Here is a 23256-nt window from a genome sequence, read left to right on the forward strand (position 1 = left end):
AATTTATTGAATTGAATTTGTTCTTGTTGTTGTTGGTTTTTTTTTGCTAGTTATAAATTTAAGGTTTTTTGTTGCATTTTTCAATTTTTTTTTTTTTATTTTTAGATTTTAAGCATAAAATAATTTTATAACTGTTAATTTTATTATTTTTTTTTAGTTTTTTTTTTTTATTTAAGTTTTATAACGTGTGTATAGCATGATGGTTATTATTATTATTAGTTATAGGTTATTGCTTCATTTTTTAATGTGGGTATGATATACGTAAGGTATATTCAAACCAATTCACATAGTATGTACATATGTATATGTATGCATAACTCAGAACTTAATAATAAGCATAATGTTGAGTTTATGAATGCGTTTATAACTTTTTTGTGATCAATTGTAATTGTATTAGTAAATAAAATATGCAAATAAATTTTATTAACTCTTTTTTCTTATTTTACTTTATTATGTTTTTCTTTTCTTTTTGGATTCATGGTGGTTTAAGATAAAGAATGGCAAGAAAAGAGGCAAATTTTTTTTTTAATAAAATTTTTTGCACTTTTTAATTAAAATTTGCATTTTAATATTTGTGAAAAAAAAATATTTATGCATTAATTTAGTTTTGAGTGTTATTGAACTTTTTATGGCATTTTATATTATTGATGATGATTGATTTGATTACAAATTAATAAGGAAAAAAAAAGTTTAAAAAAAAAACAGGAAGATTTTTTTTATTTGCAGACCGGTCAAATACATATACAAATGAACATTGTACTTATTGGTAGGCGGCTATATAATAAATCTTCAGTTAGGTTTTATGATGGATTTATTGATGCATAATAATTATATCAAATTTGGAAAAAAAAATATTTATTAAATTTTATGGGTAATCATTATAAAACCGTTTTATTGTTTAATTTAAAAAAAAAATGATTTCAATTTTAACAGAATTTTTATTTTTTTCCTATATATTAATTAGAAATACATACATATAACATTCACTGAAGATTTAATTTAATTTGAAAGCCTTGTGTAGATTGTAGAGAAACCATGTTCCGATTATATTAATTTTAAACGAAATAGGTATGAACTTTTATGTACGTACATAAGAAAAATGTTGTCAGTGTATAACAATTTTTAGGAACATAAAATAAGCAAATATTAATTTAAGATGGCATATTGAATTGAGTTCGGAAATAAAGTATGTTAGAGAAAAAAAAAATTTCAATAATGGTGCTCTTCGGAAAAGCTACTATTCCATAAAAAAAAATCTCATAACAGAACAAAAATTTTTATACACTGGGTATGTGCCTGAAAAAATACGCAAAATTATATTTAGCTGCAATCAATTTAAATCAACAAGGTATAAACACCTGAATTTAACATTACCATTGTAAAAATTTTCAACACACTTATGAGCTCCTCCCGGAAATGAATAACACACTTCATTTACACACAAGCTGATTAACTGATAAAGTATCATCGAAAATTGCTCACTGATTAAGATAAACAATAGCGTTTAATCGTCAGTAAGCGACACCAAACCGATTTTCAATTTGTAATAGTTTTATAGTTCTATACTTTGAATTATATGGGTGACAATATACTTTTTAAAAATAATTCATATAATTTTTGCCAACATCCGAAATGAAAAGCAATCGTAAGTTTTGTAAAAAAGAGACAAAAAAATCATAATTTAAATTGTCACGAGTAAATAAAATTCCGGAAATTGCAAAATTTATTTTTTTAAATTAAATTTTTTCAGACAATATATGTATGTACATAGGAATGTAGGTAGTGAAGTTTTCAAAATAATAAGAGCATATTTAAAATTTCTAAATATCTTTTTTTTTACAAAAAATAATCCGAATTTGTAAATGGAATTAATCTTTTCAATAAAAATTAAAAATTGCAAATTTTTTGAAAACAAATTTTTTCGCATATTTTTCATAAGAAACAGGAAAAGATTTTGTGTGTATAAACGTATGTATACATATATATATGTATATAAAACAAATTATAATATAAATTAAATATCAGGAAGAGAAAATTGCGAATTAAATGAAATATTCATCATAAGATCAATTTATTTAACATTTTTTTTTATTATTTATTTTGACCAACAACAAAAAAAAAAAATCTAAAAAAATTGAAAATTTAAAAAAATGCTTTTAACTTTAATTCCCTAGAAACTAATCATCAGAAAATTAAACTTTAAATTAAATAAATATTAAGAAAAAAGTTTTATATTTTGTATATAAAATTAAAATATATTCATTGTATAAAATTAAATTATATAAAAGCAAAAACAAAAAACATAAAAAAAATCTTTTATAATTTATTATGTACGAAGATGTTTTATACTTTAGAGCTTTAAGATTCTATAAATAAAGAAAAAATGTTGTCTAAACTATTCAGTATATATAAAAGAATATATATGTATAAGATGAATATAATTTGAATTAATTAAATCTCATTTATGTACTTATTAGTATCATTAATATATATACAAATCGCAGCCATATAGCAATACTGACATAGTACAACATTATGGAAAAAAAGTTATCTTGCTTTAGCTCAAGTTTTACATAAATGTAGTAGAGGTTTTGCAATCTTATGTCATGTGACAGAAAAACTCATCCTCACTCTGGAAAATTCACAAATGTGAAAAATTAATTAAATCGATCTAATAATATCTTTATGTATTTAATGTATAAACTTTGGAATAAACATTTTTTTCAAAATAACTCGTCCAGTGTTTCAAAAAAATTGCCCTGATCTGAAAAAAAAACCTGATAAACAAAATGGTGATAATAACGATAGTAATAGGACAGTCTTGCAGCATGGATGTCAAATATTAATAAAAATTAATTAAAATAAATATAAGATTCATTATTAAAATAAAATTAAAGCAAATTCTTATACTTATATTATAAAGAAATAAAAAATCCCCCTACAGAGAGAGAAGCGCGTAAGAATTGTTTTTTATTGGCCAGTGACCATTTTCAGTTTTATTATTTTTTATTTGTCATTTACAATACATACTAACAAAAGTTTTTGTAAATTAAAAATTAAAGATATAGGAAGGAAAAGTAAAATTCGCAGACTTTTTCGATAAAATTTGTTTGTTTTTTTTTACTCATTTTTTTATTTTATTTTTTTATTCGTTGAATCTTTTATTTTTTTATTCATTGAATCTTATAAGTAAAAATGTAGTAATTTAATTTACTTTCGACTCATAATGTATGAAGAATAAACAATTACCATTTATAATAAATAGAGCTTGGAGCGGCTCTCCGAAATATTTCGAAATTATAAAAAATCGTTTTTTAAAATATTTAATTTTTTTCTTTTCCCACAAATATTTAATATTCGGCGTTTGGGAGGCATTAGTACAGCAATGACGATATTTAGACGCAACTGTGGTAATGTTACCATGTTTACCGTTAATTTTTAGGTCATTTTATTGACAGTTCCACAATCATTTTCACTTGCTATGTGTAATCTCTACCATTAGTTAATTATGATTAAAATCTAAAATCTAAAACCTAAATATAAACTCACTCTACGGTAAGCCATTCAACTTTTATAAATTTTAAGATTATTTTATTAAATATCTAAAATTTGTATAAAATTCATTGATTTTTAATCGTATAGTTTTTTGATCAGTACATTTAAATAAAATAATCAAAACAAGAATAAAAATTAAATTTTATATATTCATAAAATTAATTCTATTCAAAAAAACAACAACACAAAACACAAAAAAAAAAATATTTAAAAACATAATTTATTGTCGTTAATTTAATTTCGAAATATAATTTTAATGATTGTTTTCTTATTTATATCTTTTCTAAAATGTACAGTTTGTTCCGCGAGTATTGCACCATATTTGGAATACGAAGTATTTAAATACTGTTATAAAATATGAAATCGAAATTTCTAAAATACAACCAAATTTTTTTTTAATTATGAAGTTAAAAATTTTATTTTATGTGGCACAGATTATTAATATATCGATGACGGACTATTATGGCTGGCTATATAAAACTCATTATTGAATTTTAAAATTATAAATTAAAATTGAAAGTAACGGTACAAGTATGTGAAATATAATCGTCCACCTAATCTTACCTTTTAAAATAATTTCAAAATTGTACAAAAAATATTAAAAATTTTTGATTTTCTATATTCCTAAATAAAATCAAAAGAATTTTTTTATTACCGCAAATGGTACACTTTGTGTATAGTTTTTAAGAAGAAAATTTATAATATGTCGTCTTTTTAATTTTAATCGAATTCATCGTTTCAAGGGGAACCATAAAATTCATCATCTAATCACAAAAATTTTTTATTATTTATTGAAATTTATAAATTTTAAAATTCATATTATTATAATATTTAGTATAATAAAGAAATTAATTTTATAACTAAATTATTATTCATAAAAATTTGTAGAGAACAGTGAGCAAATAAATAATATTTAACAAATATTTATTGTTATATAATAAAAAAACAAAAAAAAACAAAAAGTGTTGTAGTCTTAACCTTAAAAAATTATGTCATTAAATTCTTAGCGAAAAAATATAATATGAAAATTATGTGTAAAAATTTCCGCATAATTCGCTGTTGAGTGTTCCGGATGGAATATGCAATGGTTCTTTTATTTAAGAATACAATTTTTTTTTGCATAAAATATAAATTTTAAAAAAAAAAATCTTTTTAGTATTTTTCAAATTCAACAGGCATAATTTTTTATAATTTAATTTCCACGTTTTCTATATAACAAAGGCAAAATCACATAAGAATAAAAAGCAAATAAATTACAAAATAAATGAGAATTAGGTAAATTAAATTGCAAAATTATGCCCTCAAAAACTTATTAAAATTCTTAAAATTTCCTAAAATAAACAAAACTAAAACACATAAAAGAAGAAAAAATGTTACAAATTTCTTAACAATCAGAGCAACAAAATTTATGAAAACAATGGAAAAGAATTCACAATTTTTAATAATAGACACATTCAAAAATTATGGCCATTATAATAGAGAGACTTGCCATCGTGTTGAAAAATTATTAAATAAAATGCCAAAAACATATAATATTATTTAAACAGTCCCAAAATAATTTGTAATTTTTCCAACAAATTTTAAAGCGGTCTTAATTTATTGTCATTATTGTAGCTGTGCAAATTAAAAAGAAATAAACATGCATAACACCGAGAATAGCCTTTTTTAGTTTATGCTACGATATCTATGTGAATACAAGTCTAAGAACAATTGTTAATGATTTCTCCACGATGTGTGCTATAATAGCAAAATTACAACAGACTCATACTTAAAATATAATACCATAAAGCACCGAAAAAGTTTTAGTAAGCGGTAACACTTGTAATATATTATAATGTGCCTGAATTATGCGACATTAATATGAAAATTAAATTAAGAATAAAATAATAAAAAAAAATTTATGGTAATTTTATTGTAAAAAAAATATTCATTTCAAAATATTATATGTATACATACATACTTATATACATATCGACATAATTATTAAATTATTCCGGCTATACTGTGTAAGTCACCAGTACATAATTTTCAGGTTTGATAATTTTGTTTTCTTTTTTTTCTTTCTTTGAACGTTCTACATATTATATTTAATCGACTATACAACTTCCTTAGAATTGGAATCATTGTATTTAGCTTAAGAATTCGCTTTAAGATGGTTATCATTAAAAAAATGATATTTTTTCTTGTAAGTTTTATATACTACAATACAACCACCTTTATTTTTACTTTTTAAAAGTAAGTATATGAAATTAATTTTTTCATTTATAAGACTCAAAAAAAACGCATATGTCCATACATAAACACTTTTTTGGACTGTCACACAGGTTTAGTGCAGAATTTGGTTTTCGTACAGTGTATGTTATGTCACACTGTTCCTTAAATTAAAGGTGGACTGCAATGAAAGCCTGTTCAAATGATTCAAGATCGGATTGACAAATAACTTTAATATTCATTTTCATTTTCGATAAATTCTAACAGTCTTTTTATGAATTCATAGAAGCTAAGTGTTAAGTGCCAGTTAATTAAATTCAGTATTTACAGATTTTGTTTAAAAAGTTGAAATTTTTTAAATTTCAAATTATACTTGAAGATTTCGGGTACAAAATGTTTATAAGTCCGAATATTTAAAATATTTTAAAAAATATACTGAAAATCTATATTTTTTGGTCAGCTTTTCATGCAGGCATCAGATATTCCAAAATGAACAAATTCCAAAATTTGCTAGTTCATTTCAGTTTTCTTTTTATATGAAAAAATATTAATTATTCTGACCTGTATTTTGTCCTAATTCTGACATTTGTTTGCTTAAAAAATTATTTTACTACATATTGTTTAATTCTAAATTATTATGAAAGCTTGTTTGCACGTATTGTAAGTTGACCTAAAGTTTCTTTAGCTAACCGTATTCATTCTTTGTCATTTCGCTTCATTTTTTTTATATTTTTTTTTCCAAATTTTGAAATTTTAAACTTAAGGTAGGTAATAAAGATTAAAATCAAATTTTAATTTTAATTTTTTTAGTGCAGTAAATTTCTGCTTTTTGACAAAATCCAAAATAAAAAAAATAAAACAAACTGTAACATAATGTAATAAAATAATGTCTCAGAAATTAAATATGTATGTACTATTGCTATTTATTATTTTACGAGCACATTATTACGTTATGGTCACTTTTTTAATTTTATATATTAGAATGTAGATAAATTTTTAACACGTAATTTAAATATAAATTTTCCCTTTAAAAATTAACAAAGAAAAAAAAATATTTAAAACTTAAAATTAAATTCTTAATAATTTTTGTACCATTTTGAATTTAGAAAAAATATAGAAGTTTTTACGGTATTTTGCAACAATAATATTAATTCTGAACTATTTAGGATTTCGAGAGTAGTAAACAAAGAGGCTTTCTTCATACAATTGCAAAACAAATAGTTGACGTAGCCTAAGGAGCGAGTCATGGCGGAAAAACTAAAAAAAAGTAGCTCTATTTACTAGGCTGCCAAGGCATGAAAAAATTATCAACGAATTGTTTTTTGAATGTTAGAATTACTCTAAAATTCACAAATGATTTTAATAATTAACTTAACTAATTAATGAAAACAAATTTTAATGAAAATAGAATTGAGTTTTCTATATGAATTGTTGTTTAATTAAATATAATCGGATTAGATTCTAAAAAATACAACAATTTGTATATATTTGTAGTTCTTTGAAATATTAGAAATAATTCCCGTAATTTATGAATTACGAGGATCTAATCCTCTTTATTTTAAGTATAAATTACAAATGTGTGCAATAATTTGAATATATTTTTATAATAATTGTATTGTGGTAAAATTATAATTATTATAATTACCATATTACAATGTTCTAAAATAATTATTAAAATAAAAACACTAATAAATTTTAACTAATGCCTTCGCATATTCACTAAATCATACATATATCAGATACAGTTACATTTATACAAATACAATTTACAAAGTTATACAAAATTAAAGTAAAAAAATTTCAAACATGATTGCTTTCAATGTTTTTATTTTTAAATTTTTTATATTCTCAAAGCGATTTATTAAATTGATTTCCGTGACAATGTCATACAATTTAACAAAAAATACAACAATTCCCACTTGTGCATACTTTTGGTTTCAACATATACATATATATGTACATACATATATAAATTAAGATATAAACTATTAATAATATTGTTGCATTTTGTATTTAACAGAGTGATGTTAAAATTGATATACACTGGACATAATTTATACAACGAAAATTAAAATAAGATTTAACGTCGAATAAATAATTTTAACTGAATATAATATTTATTACGACAGAAGAAGACGCGGCACACAAAGGATAAAGAAAGAAGACAGACCTTTTTTGAATACCGTGGCAGCATATTTTCCTATTGGCTGATAGTTCATAAATAAATTTAAATTATTAACGAAATATTGTTATTAATTAATTTGAGTTTAATTAAAAATATACTCTTTAATTAAAGCAAAATCTTGTTCAATAAATCAGAGCTATAATGCTCCTTAGGAAGATAGATTCAAATTTTTTTTCTTAATTACTTGTAGAATTAGAATAAAAACGCGTCTGGTTTACAAATTTTAGTGAAATTTCAGTCAAATATTCAAAATAAAATAAACAAAAATATTTTTTAGTCACTCTGTAAATACATTGTAACAAATTTTTATTTAATTTCAATAAATTCTACTATTTTTTATATTTTCTTTCCAAATGTTTACTCAATGTATTACGATTATCGAATTAATGCATAACAATTATTAATTTATGCACCACACAGAATTTATTTATCTATATAAAGTGATCTTATACACATGTTGTACAAATTATAAGAAAATAATAATTTAAAGGAACCAATGAAATATCCTAAAAATAAAATACAGTTTTGTTACAGTTAAATCATTTCCATTCAATAAAAATTAAACCTGCCTATTACTGAAATTCTAGAAAACTTAATTTATTGAATACTACTTACATAATATTATGTATATTAGATGAAATGTGTAAAATTTTGCTCCAGTTAATAATTGTAGTCACTTTATCTATCATGCACCCATACTAGTCTATTAATTGTACTTATTAAAAAATTTTCCTTTTCTTTTCACTTTCTCACCTTTACAAGATCCTTAAATATTTATAAAAAATTATATTCTATTGTTATGCATATTCGATTATCTCTTTTGAGAATATTATAAAAGGACCACAATTATTTTTATATTTTTAATACTTCAAGAGCCTGTGTAAAGTGAAAAAAAGAGAATTCTAATCAGAGTTCTTTGAAAATTTTTAATTCGATTTTAACATAATTTTTTATAGTACAATGCGCTTCCTTCATAAATTTTGTAAATTTGAAACGTGTGTCATAATTCGAAAATTTATTAGTTATCTTATAATAGAAAAAAAAAACTATTCCATTTTACTTTAAATGCTGCCATGTTTCTTTACAAAATAAAAGATATTTTATGGATGAGTAGAGTGAGGTTTTATATTAAGATTATAAATTTATTTTTTATTTGAGTACCCAAAACATTTTTTTTAATTCTTGCTATCTAAATGTTCAATAGAATATTTTAAAATATATTAACTATACAATTGAATCTAAATTAGTAATTTCTACTTTTCTTATTTTACGAAAATTAAGTAGTTAGTCTTTTGAAACAGCTTGTGATAATGCTTCTTAAGTTAACGGTAAAGTCACATTTATGCACAACTCAGTAAGAGGTAGACTCCTTCTAATTTAACAAAAATGCGATTTTCATGATTGAAAACTATGATAGATAAATATCTTTAAAAATGTTCAGAAAAAATAATTTGACCTGATTTTTTGAATTTGAGCCAGAAAATATTTGTTCCCTCCTAGTTGTGATCCTGGCTACATTGAACACGCTTGTATTTTCTGATGAAATAAATTCAGATGCCGATGGAATATAATTAAATTTATGTTATTAGGGTCTCATCAACTACAACAAAGGGAATCGTCTCCGTCGAAACGGTTTTCATCATACGGTAGATTAATATAAAAATATTAAATTAATGCTCATTTAGTTCAAGTTTATTTAGTAATTCGCACAATACTTATTACGTACTCAATTGAAATAATATTTGATAATTACAAAAAATATGTTCAACGAATTTACAGGCCATTATAAGCTAAAAAAGCGCTCACAATGCTGGTTAATGACCACATGATGTATACATTTATATACACACTCATACATTTATTTAATCATTATCAAAAATTATACATAACGCTAGACACATCTGAAAATTATCAATATACACTCAAACACGCTCAACAAACTACATATGAGGTTGTAATCGCTATTTTAAGAGTGTTTAAGGAATCTTAATATCGAAAAAAATCATGTTATAAAATATAAAAATATTAATTATAATTATTTAATTAATATAATAAAGCAGCATGTAAATAAATATCTTCTAAGTCTACTGGCAGCACCTTTCCAATTTTTTTTTTCATTTTAAATAAAATTCTTACTGAAGTTTAATTCACATCAAATTTATGTTATCAAACATATTTTTAATCGTTTGATAGTTGCTGCGATATGACATAAACGAATTGAAAATTTTTTTGTGTGTGTGAGCAAATAATTCGTAGGCTAAAACATTAAGCATATTTAACTACAAAAAAAAAAATATTTTAGATAAGATATGCATTTAAAATGCATTTAAAATGCATTTAAACATTCATGCTTACATTATGTGTCTATGTACATTTATGGGCGATTTTATGCCATTCATTTTTTTTGAGACATAATACACCATGAATAAATCAAAAGTATAATTCATAAAACAAAAAAAAAATAATACAAAATAAAATTTTATTTTCTCATAATTTAAATTTACATTTAGAAACATAAAAATATTAGAACATTAGAGGTACTTTATACATTCAACACAAGTAAAGGGTTACTCATTCGGAACTTATTTATGCATAACAAACATACAATTCTATGTCATATATTCGTCATTATCAATTTTGGTTTAAGTTGCGAGTGTTAAAAATTAGCATATATTAATATTGTATAATTAATATAGCATAAATTAATATTGTTTTGGTGCGCCTCCGAATTGTGTTTTAAGAATTTCCATTAAATTTTACAAATCTTCATTTTGAATATGAATTTAAAATTTCAAAAAAGAATAAAAGAGGTGCTTATTAATTAAGTTTATAACTGTTATACCAAAACAATCAACATATTATAAAATTTAAATGCATTAAAATTAATGTAAAAGACTTTGGCTTCAATTTAAATCTTGTCATTTGAATGTGGCAATACAAAAACAGCATAGGAAAGCGTTAAATACTGCGTATAAATATAATATAAAAATAAAATTTCGTACACAAAAGTATTTTGAAAATAAGGATTTGAAAGATGATTAACATTGAAAATTCTCATATTTATATACAGATAAAGATATAGAACGTGCTCAAAAACAATCATTTTCAATTAAATCAAAAATTATTCAAAAAATATATTGGCCAACATTTTAAAACAATTCGATTTCTAAACGCTAGTTTGAATATTAGCTCGAATATGAATAACTTGTGTTGACTAACCCAATATTTGATTCTTCAGAACAAAATTTAAAATATTGATTATTAATTATAAATTTAACATTCGCTGTAATTTTTTGCTTTTTTACTAATTTGGATGTAAAATATTTAAATTAATTTTCTTCAAGTACATAATTTACATAATAATTCTTATAATTACATACATACATACATACATACATACATATTACACATCCACAATAACTAAATACTTATGTAGACATTCGATTCTCATGTACATAAACAAATGATATTTGCAGCAACTTTATTAATCGCAATTTTTGCTAATGAATTTAAATTTTTGAAAGTCAATAATTTGTAGAGGTGTTAGCGTGTCTTAAAATATAAAAAAATTTTAATAAAAAAAATTGTTTTACAAATATTAAAAATTAACAAAAATTGATAATAAATTATTCGATATAAATAAGCTTATATTTGAAGATTATAGTAATTAAAAAAATATTTGCATAAATTACAGGCAATATAGACATTTTTGTTAATGAACTCGCCTTAAAATCATTAACAATTTTAGACCGTAGTAAAGATTTATTTTAAAATACTTTTGAAAAGATTAAATAAATAAATTAACTTTAATGATTAAATATTCAAAATTATTAAAGAAGTAAGACGTTCAAAGTTTGTACCCACATATAGCTTTAATTATAATTTTAAGTTCAGATCAAATTTATCGGAGGAAAATTCGTTAATCGCGCAGAGCTTTGCAATATTACTTGAGTAGCTAGCACATCACATTTTTTCTAAAATCTGCTGGATTTTCAAATACAGGATGAAAATATCTACCAAAATTCTATTTAATTACAAAAATATTTCAAAGGACAAAAGTATTTGAAATATAGGGGGATGATTTATTATAAAATACTTTCATGTGTATTATTTAAAAAATAGCAATTGAAGAAGTTTTTATGAATTTTCAGTTTAAGTTTATCCTTCTAATTATGCATCACATCTTTTCAAACAAGAGACATTGACAATAACGTAATCAGCTTTGTTAGCTACTTTTAATCAAATTTATAGTTCGAATTCACAATTATACGAATTTGCATATTCCACAAATTTCTTTTCACCAATCGAATAAGTATTGCTATGTCACAAAACATCACAATGTCGAATTTCAAGGAAAATCCATACAGTTTCGTGCCAGCAAAATGTAAGTACTTTTTTTTTTGAGGAGATGTTTGTGTGTCATCTGTCGGTAATTTTCTGTAAGTATTTATGAGTATGAGGTACGACTAGAAAATATTTACACTACACCTTCCTTTTTTTCCAAACATGAACACTTAAATTGTATAATCATATAATTGAGAGTAAATAGTCGAGATTTAAAATTTTTCATTATTTTATTACACATGCACACATTTTAATTTTTTTATTTATAAGAAGAGTAAAAAGTCATGAAGAAAAAACTGAATTAACTATAAAAAAAAATAAAATAACAAACGCTAAAGTGTAAAAAATAACAAAGAGAATTTTTGAAATTCACCGTATCTTTAAGCAGTAAAGGTCCTCTTCCATAAATTTTCTTTAAAAAACACTTTTTTTTTCAACTTCTTCACTTTTGTAATCTCCTGTTGTAATGTTATACCCCTATAAACTATATATGTAGGTATTTTTGTTCTTTCATATACACATTTTATTTTATCAATTGTATAATATTTCTTTAGGATTATAAAAATAAAAGATAAAATAATAAAAATGAATAAAAAAAATTTTAAAATAATGATAATAAAGGTGTATAAATTTTATCATTATTTTTTTCACTCTTACTTTATTTCGATACCTTTAAAATTTTATAGCGTAAAACTTATATACTACCCTCAATACCATTGATTGGGAACGACTTTTTTATTATCAAGTAACTGTGGTTATACTAGTTATCAAAAAGATTTGGAATAGAGAGAAAAATCAGAAGTAGTTTGGAAAGCCCAACCGTTTTAATAAAAAGTAACTCTACTTTCTAAAGGTTTTTGCAAAAAACAATCGTATTTCAAAGGTACGTATTCCAACTAATAGTAGTTGGGGTAGTATATCGTTTATAAATTCATCTACATATTTGAATGAATGTATATTTATAAAATGATAAGCATCATCGCGACTGATATAAAATCCTTATAAGAAAAGTGTGGAGGAAAAAAAATCATTGTATCCAATTGTATTACAATAGAGTTTAGATATAGAAACTTACAATGACAGAAAACCATATCTATATACTACTTACATACATAAAAAAAAAATTAAAAAAAAACTAAAAATTCGTCAGCTCGGATTAAGAGAAAAACGATCTGAAGATTTGAATTTTTAATTTGAATAAATTTAATAGATTTTTCCAACATTTTACCTTCTTGAAGATTACAAAAAAAAAAAAAACTAAAATTAAAAAATGAGAAGCAAGTAAAAATAATCAAAATAACCTTAATTTTATATTTATTTTAACTTCTTTCAACTTGTCGACGCGCTACTTCTTTTCTTACACATATTAAAAATTATAGAATATTAAAAGATTAAATGCTCGGCCTTGAAATATTTACCATAAACAATATGAAAAGGAAGTTAGTGGCTTAGCATATCGGCAGCTTATACAAGTTTTCAATTATTCGACATAGAAATTTAAGACACGACGGAACTGGAAGTACTTTTAATTTTGTGAAGAATTTTTTAATGTGTTTTGCGCGTAATTTCCATGATGTTGTCACTTACATTTGAATGTTCTTCAGCAAAAGTTTCATATGAAGAACAATATGAATCAAAATTTGAATTTCAATACAAGGTTCAAGTTCGAACTGGTATCGAACCAGTGACCTACAGCTTTTCAGGCGGACGCTCTTCAAATTGAGCTACAGAGGCATGAAGCAATTACCAGCAAATTTTTCTTCACGCATTTCTTTGCAGTAATCTACATGATTACCAAGTATTTGATCACATGACATTGCTACATACAACCTTCTATTCCAACCATGCAACCACAGCGATATTACTAATTATCAATACACGTTATCTTGATTTTCTCAACTTTAACTCAACATAACTGATGAGTCCCAATTTGTAAACCAATCTCAAATCAATCACACAGTATTTTCCAGTGTTACAATCGGCATTCCAAATTCAACATGACATTGATATATTTTTTTTGTGTTAAACAAACCCCTTCACTTAAGTACCGAAATATCGTAGTTTTAATAAAAGTTATCATTATTTCTTTAGGAAAAAAAAAATTGATATCATTAAAAAAGCAAAAGTTTTTAAATTACGTAAAGAAAAAATTATCAATTTTTTTTCCTGTTTTTTTGTTTTTACCATTAGAAGTTCAAGTGAAGAGAGAGAAAGAAACAGTATACTTAATACAAAAAGGATTTGAAAAAAAAAAAATAATTTTTTTCATTTTCATTATTGTTAAAGAAAAAAAAATTAATAAAAAAATTAAATTAAAATTTTAAATGAAATCAAAAGTTAATTTTTTTATTAGGACTTTTTCATATTTCGGAACTTCTGTAGAAAATTCGAGTAGGTATACAATTGACATTTGGGCCTACAAAATCATTTACAAATTTTTATACCAGTATTAAGATAACTTAAAGTACCAATCAGAAACTGAAACGTCTTTGAAAAATTCGTATAGAACAGTCTGTAACTACCAATTCTCAGACCGATGGCTTCGACAATATTTGGGGTTTCTATGAAATTTTAACAAGAAGTGTTGTTAAATGATTATGGATAGCAAAAGAAATGTTATGGTTTTTAATAAAACAGTGTAAACCCATGAAAGACAACTTACAAATCTTTTAAATTTCACATAAAACTGAAGAGAGCCCAGATATTTTTAATTGCTATGCAACATGATTCTTTAAAAAATGGGAGTTCTTTTAAAGGTGTATTGCCAGTAGAAAACTACGAATCCAGTATATTGAACAAAGAAAATTTAACAGATCATCATAATAGGTTTTAATGAGGTCAAATAAAAAATATGCAACACTAAAGTAGACCTTAATAGATTGCATTAATACAACGGTTAATAAAATCTAATTTATGTATTACAAACATTTTTTAAGCGAAATTGTTTCTTCCATCATATTCAAAAATGTTGTTATTATAGCCTCTACTGTTCATAACTTGACATCGTCCCTGATTTACTTTAAAACAGGTACATCGAGGAAACGTCTATACATAATTGGTGTGATTTTTCTGGTCTGGACGACAGGAACAAGGTTTGGACGGGGTTTTCGCGGTATAGAAGACCTCACATCCAAAATCATTGAGGAATATCTCCAGTTATTTCCTTGATATATAATATATATTAGTATAACTGGAATAAAGAAGGGGTTTTCTATTTACAAATCTTGACTTGCATTGCAGCCTTCCCGTAGAGGGTTTCTTTCTTTAGAAATCTACAATCTAAAACATTTTAAGTATTTAAAAGAAATCTCAAACAGCCACTCTGACTTGCTTTATGTTGTGGATTACAGTGATAAATTATTCAACATTTAATAATATAAAAGAAATCAAGAGTATATTACATTTCGTAGATATTATTCCGAAACTTTTTCTATTCTAAGATTTTTGCATTCAAAATATAAACCTGGTTAAACTGTAAAGACATTAAAAGGTAAAAAACTAAATTTGCGAAATTCATTTGGCATTTATTTTTCTTTTTTTTTTGTTTTTGCATCTGTTTGACATTACGAAAACAATTACTGTTAATAAATTCCGAAATTTGACATTACATTGACAGTAATACCATTTAATTTATAAGTTAATTTAGTACCTGTCTGTATTTTATCAATAAATTTCGACCATTTTTTTTTCGTTTTTTTTTTTCTTCTCCTTTATTCAATTTTACGCTTCGTCTATTTCGCTCTTTCAAATTACTATTTTTTGATTTTATCGAAATATTTAATTAAAAATAATAAATATAAAATTAAATATAAATTCATTTAATTCTATATTTGCGCGCGATTATTCAATATTAGAGCATAAAAATGTTAAGCGAAACACCAAAAACAAAATGAAAGAAAAACATGAATTTTTTTATGTTAAAGACTGACTGCTCGCGTTTTTTTACCGACCGTATTGTGTAAACAATAGGTAGGTTATGTGATGGCAACAAATTTTGCATATCGAGTTTTCGGTGGGAACGTACTTCTCCATAGTAGGGAAGTGTAAATAAACTATTTTTAGCAACCTGTCGGTCTGTCGGTCTGTCGGTCTGTGTGTGCACGCGTGTATCTCAAGTTCGGCTAAACCGATTTTGATGAAATTTTATATGTAAGTTTGTTTCCACCATGGCACGGATCGATCAACTTTTGGTATATATCAGGCCTCGGGAACTGCACTTTTTAGCGGGCCTGTTTTACATTTTTGAACATTTTGAAGAAAGTATTCAACCGATTTACTTGAAATTTTATATATAAGCTCAGCTCGACCATCCGCAAAAATTCGTATGTTTTGGAAGAAATCAGGCATCGGCAACTAGACGTTTACTACGGGCCAAATATACATTTTTGTGTATATAAAGAGAAATAATTAACCGATTTCATTGAAACTTAATATATGAACTCCTCGTATTAAAACAATGAACATATAAATTTTTTGGAAAGATCAGGGCTCGAAAACGGATTTGCGGGCCGATTTTACATTTTTCATCATTTTGAAGAAAGTATTCAACCGATTTACTTGAAATTTCATATATAAGCTTTACTCGATCATACGCAAAAATTCCTAACTTTTGGAAGAAATCAGGCATCAGCAACTGGGCGTTTACTACGGGCCAAATATACATTTTTGTGTATATAAAGAGAAATAATCAACCGATTTCATTGAAATTTAATATATGAATTCCCCGTATTAAAACAATGAACATGTAAATTTTTTGGAAAGATCAGGCATCGGCAACTAGACGTTTACTACGGGCCAAACATACACTTTTGTGTATATAAAGAGAAATAATCAACCGATTTCATTGAAATTTAATATATGAATTCCTCATATTAAAGCAATGAACATATAAGTTTTTTGGAAAGATCAGGGCTCGAGAACTGATTTGCGGGCCGATTTTACATTTTTCACCATATCCACAGAACAAATTGATGGAATTTCTTGAAATTTGATATTTGAGTTCTGGTTGTTACCGAAACTAACTGGCGAGCATTTCAGGGAATTCGGGTAGCACAAAGAGAAACTCTACCAAGACCCAAATTTACATTTTTCTAAGTATGTTAACTATAAGCTTACTAATGTCCTAAAAATTGGAAAGAAGTATTTAACAGACATTTTTATAATATTATGTAACACTTTCATTTAACTAGACAATACACAATGCGGTCGGTTATGTGCTGACCACATCAGATTTTTTTTTTTTATTTGTTTATTTTTGGCTTTTGTCTCGCGTAGGTTGAAAAAGTGTTAAAAAGTGATTATGGAAAAAAGAAAAAAATTAAAGTAATAATTTTACTATTGAATTTAATTTACCTAAATAAAAAAAAAGAACAAAAATCTTTAATTTTATTTCATAAATTGATTTTTTAATGTTTTAATGTGCAACTTTTTAAATGTATTTAAATTGAGTTGGAGTTGGAAACTATATGAAATATGTACGTTTGATTCGACCACCGTTATAAAGTAATTTTGTAAAATAGTAAGTACTTGAAGAACGAAAATTGAAATAAAATTTGCGTTTTGTAAACTAAATGTTAAATGAGATGTCGGAGCTGAGGCACCATCTTTTAAAGTTTTTCCAAACACAACTTGAAGAATTTTTCAAGTTCTGTTCGAAAATATACCACACGATGATATACGACAGATTTTCAAGTTTACGATTTCTAGATTTGCTAAGACAAGTGTAGTCGGTTTTTCTAATTTTACCACAATGAAAAAGCTATTAATGAGATTTTCGATAAAATGCTGCATGACTATCCATATCCAACAGAAATGAAACGCAAAGCAAGGAAAATGTACGACAAATGATGGAACGCTATTAATTGAAATAATGTGTATTAAGAGGAAACTTTACAAAAGAATCACCTATTGTTAAACTGCAATATTGAGTCTTGATTGAGTCAACTATCGTGATCACTTCAACCCCAAGATTATTTTGAAATGAAAAATATAAGTGTCTTTCTATAAGAAGAACTGGTTTCTACTACAGAAATATTAAGCTGCTATAAAAAATTTTTGATTTTCTACTATAAACAGTTTACAGCTTCCAACGAACATGGAAAAACGTAAATAGAGTAATAATAACTCTCAACAGACATTGCTTTATTTAAACTTCTCAGGCGCTAAAAATAAAAAAAAAACCAAAAAACTGATTGTGTTGAAAGAGAATATTTTTTTTCTGCTTCAATTTCCACCTTTATGAAACTAGAGCACCACATCGAAATAAAAAAAAAATGTATATGCCTTCTACAATAGATTTCGCAATTTTAATATTATTGTATATTTATTTATGTTTTTCCTTTAATTTTCTTATTTTACTTTAATATTCTTCATGTTTCACCTACATTTACCACCTATATATATTCAAATTTAATCAACCTCCAAGGACGACTGATATCGCACATGCAAAGTCAACATTAACTACATAATTAATATGGAAATATAAAAATGGAATATGGTGTAATGAAATTTTTAAATAAAAAACACACGATTCTTCCATCCACATGTACATTTTCCACATAGGGGACTACAATATTGATTAGAATATAAGTAATACATACATATACATATATGAATAAACAATATTCAAATGATATGCAAGAAATATTTTAAGATGCCCTTTTTCTTTTTATAATGTCAAGTCACATATGAATACTTAAATGAATGCAAAACCTAATCAACATTGAAGAATAAATCAACGAGCATTAAACGTACACTATACGATTATAAAAATAGCAATTGAATTATTGATCCTGATGGCGATAATCGTTAAAAAATGAACAAAACATAAAAATTTATTTATTTTTTTTTTTGGTTTGTTTTACCATTCATTTACATTTGAATGCACGCACGTATACCATTATGTAAATATTTATTATAAGGTAAAAATGTTCATATATATACATACATACCTCCAATGTAATCCAGTATCTCGATCTGAAATTTTATAATATTCATAAACGAATGATGTGCTCCCATTGGAATTTTGTACTTGATGAATTTGATGTGGAATACCATTTAATGCTGCTAAACTAACAGCATTACATGAATCTAACGGATCATTATTATTATTTAAGTTAACAGTACCAGATGGATCATCATCTTGATGATGTTGTTGATGCTGTTGACTATGATTTGTTTGTAAATGTTGTTGTATATTTAACATTGATGCTGTTGTTGTTGTTGTATTTGATGTTATTGCACCACTTGATGGTGATGGTAAAGGATGTTCAAAATAACGTGTTGTTATTGTTGTCGGTAAATATTGTGGTGATGATTGTTGCTGTTGTTGCTGTTGTTGTTGATGTAATTGTTGTTGGTGAAGACCAGTTATTTGGCCACCAGCAGTAACATGATTTATAACTTCTGTAGTAATCACATTGTCAGCACTTGTTGATGCTGATGCAATAACCGTAGATATTTGATGTTGTTGTTGTTGATGGTGTTGTTGTTGTTGTTGTTGTTGTTGTGAATTTGTATTTGGTGATTGGCAATTTATTCGACGTCTAAATAATAATTATTTTTTTTGTTTTGATTGTTTCTCCTCTTTTTTTTTGACAATTTATTTTGTAATTTAAATTTTTTTTTATTTTTAAATGTTAATATTGTAAGAATTAAGAAAAAATCATTTGCCTTTTGGATTTTTTTTGTTATTATTTGAATATTTCAAAATGTTTAAATGCGAATTTCATTAATTTTATATACAAAACATTATAAAAGTTTAAGAGTTTCAAGATTTTAAAAATTATGTAATTTTCTTAGTTTCAAAAATTTCTGCATGACTTAAAATTAATAGTTCTCAAAAATATATTGACATTTTGGCTGATTGATATATGCATTAACCTCATTCGAATCTGTGTGTTTTATAAATTTTATAGAATGTAAATGGACAATGGCATTGTGGGTATTTAACATTATGAAGAGAAATAACATTATTCAATAAAAGAACTGACCATATACTTATAACATACCTTATTCAGTTATAAATAAAGCAAAATTCAGTAGTATGATGCAAAAATCACAGAATATAATAATCGAATGTTTAATAATCTTAAGAAACCATATATTTTGATCATTACTACCCGAAATTAAGAATAACAGTAATATTATTAACAGTAAATCGAAAATTTACAGTATTCAAAAATGACAAATCATTATCAGATTCTAGAGCTTAATGAGTACTTTTGGTTTCTTCATACTTATTTTTAATTTAGTTCACACGGTTATAAAATGTGCGCATATGCATATTGCAGGATGATAATTTCTTGTCATCATAAAAATCTTACAAAAGCAGGAAAAAGGTTTGTTTAAACGTTTCATTTGTTAATTTTTTTTTTAATGTAATTTTGTAGTGTTTTACAATTTCCCTTTTAAATAAATATTAAGTATTATTTTTTGCATAATTTTTATTTTTTCTTTTCTAATTTATGTTCATATAAGAAGTGTAACAGTTAAAAAGGGAAAAGAAAGGATATTTTGTATGGCATTTTTTGTTTTTTGTTGCTTTCTACTCCTAACTATTCTTCTTTTGCTTCTCATTTTTTTCATTCAAGTATTATCGTTTATTGTATCGTAATAATTATTATTATTTCAACAGTAGATAACAAGGAAAGGGGAAGTGCACTCAATACACGTCGACTCATCAGAAAATAAAAAACGTAATGTACAATACAATGACAAGAACGTATAAAAAACATTTTACCTTTCCTAAGGTGTAAGCTGTTGATATTATTCACAAAAAAAAAAAAATTATTACAAAAAAACAAAAAGCCTTACTATATTGTAAGATCGCAATAAACCGAATTAAACAAAAACTAAATGAAAAAAAAAATTGCTTTTTTAGTGTAAAACAAAAAAAGTTTTCAATGAAATTTTTAATTTTTAGGGTGAAATATGATCCGATTTCCGAATAAATTCATAAATATTATTCTTTTACATATTACTCGAATACAAGACAGTTCGATACAATTTAGTTCAATTTTATATATGAAGAGAATCAAGGAGAACAAGACAAAAAAATGAAGAGAATTTTAAAAATTTGCTTATGAACAGTTTTTCGTATATAGCATGTTATTGAAACGTACAACAGTTTTTGAACCAGGAAATGCTAAAAAACAGTATAAACTACAACAAATAACTCTGTACGAACAAAATTATTAAATTTGACGATTATGAACGAAACAAAGATTTTAAATGAAGAATATGAAATCCTTTTTCTTCTTCAGCTCTTCTTTTTTGCTTATTAATTATTCGTGTATATTTTGTCAATTTCAACCCCAAAGAAATGTAAATAAATCTTTAATTTTTTTAACAAGTTATTATTCTTGTCAAAAAATATACACCAATTTTTTTTTTTTTTTGCTTTTAAAAACAACTTCTTAAACATATAAGGACTTTATAAGCTGAAGAAACAAACATTTTTATATAAATATTTTGTCTCAAGTTTAATCACCTGGAAGAAATTATTTAATTAGAAAAAAAAAAAAGAAGTATTGTTATGATTCTTAAAGAATTTTGTAGGGCTTTTCTCCATTTTTTTTTCATTTCTTACATATTTTATAAAAATTCAAAATAAACGCAATTATACAGCTCTTTAATTTCTGTAAAAAAATTTTAGTAATTATTTTAAGCCCATAATTTCAATTGTAAAAATTAGTTTAAAGTAAAATTGGAAAATGTTTACTATTGGCACTTCTATGCGAATATTTCCGAGTTGAGAATCGCAAGTGAAATACATGAGTACGGCATGTATTTATATAGTTAAACAATTTTGAATTAGATAGCGTATCCTTATTTAATTTGGACAAGCATTCCAAATAATTGAATTAGAACTAATAACAATGTCAATTTCATTGTACAGTAACTTATCATATACATATATTCTTTAAATATTTTTAATTAAACATATCAAGAATTTAATGCCCAATGCAACTATAATCTTCATCAGAAGTTGATGCGCTTGAATATTCATGGCCATTATGTTACACTGTTTGATGGCAATTTAATAATTAAAAAAATAAATTTTTGTTTCTAAACAATTTTTTACAATTTTAAGGAAATATTTTTGATACTTACAAGTCGAATTCAAATTAGTTGTCATTATAATACATTATAATGCATTCTAATGAAAACTCTTCAAGATAGAAATGTGATAGAATAAAATTGAAGGAAATATGTAAGTTATTAATAATTTTTCGACAGAAGAGAAAAATATACCACGTAAAAAATTTACCGGAGAATGTTATTTTGCAAAGATTTATTGTTTCAATTCAATCATTACCGAAAAGGACAGTTATTTAAGTTATAATTATTTAACTATGCTCTATTTCAATATAAGCTACGTACATCTGTATGTATAAATGTACGAAATCGTTCATGTAAATTGCAAAATTTCTTGTTGTATTGAAAAAATTTTTATGTACATTCGTCCGTACTTAAACATATACTCACAATTCTTTTGCATTTGTAATTCATAAATCAAAAACATGAAATTAATGCTATCACATTATTAACACGGTCTTCCAAAAAAGAAGCACAAAAAAACAACAAACATGAAATATGTTTGAAAACCTAGTTTTGTATACATATGCATGTATATGTATACATGCACATGTGTCAGAGATATTTCGAAAAAAAAGAAGCAAAAATATCATATAAAAATTATTTGTTAATTTTTTTGAATTTCCTGACTATAATAACCTTTAAATGTCTCTACTAACTACCTGTCCCAAACGAACAAAAAAAATCAATTTTTCAAAAATAACAGTAATTTTCTATTTATAAAAACGCTTAATTCAAGTAGCAAAATTTTTTTTTTGGTATACTTAAATGTAGGTAATTTCTTATTTCAAATCAAAATTCGAATATCAATATTTTTTTTTATTAACAATAACTTAAAATTTAAAAACAAGTTTATTTTATAA

The 23256-nt window shown here is 24.4% G+C and overlaps 1 protein-coding gene across 2 annotated transcripts in view; it reads right to left on the reverse strand.

Moving 5' to 3' along the window:
- Positions 1-23256, reverse strand: part of LOC129611180 (protein grainyhead) — a 249900-nt gene that overhangs the window by 171668 nt on the left and 54976 nt on the right. For both annotated transcript variants that reach the window (XM_055524173.1, XM_055524174.1), the window contains exon 2: positions 19246-19839. In XM_055524173.1, coding sequence (XP_055380148.1) covers positions 19246-19499 — 254 coding nt within the window. In that variant the 5' untranslated portion in view covers positions 19500-19839. The remainder of the gene's footprint in view (positions 1-19245; positions 19840-23256) is intronic.

The sequence above is a fragment of the Condylostylus longicornis genome, unplaced genomic scaffold, assembly GCF_029603195.1.
Source record: "Condylostylus longicornis isolate FDR11 unplaced genomic scaffold, ASM2960319v2 ptg000048l, whole genome shotgun sequence".
NCBI lineage: Eukaryota > Metazoa > Arthropoda > Insecta > Diptera > Dolichopodidae > Condylostylus > Condylostylus longicornis.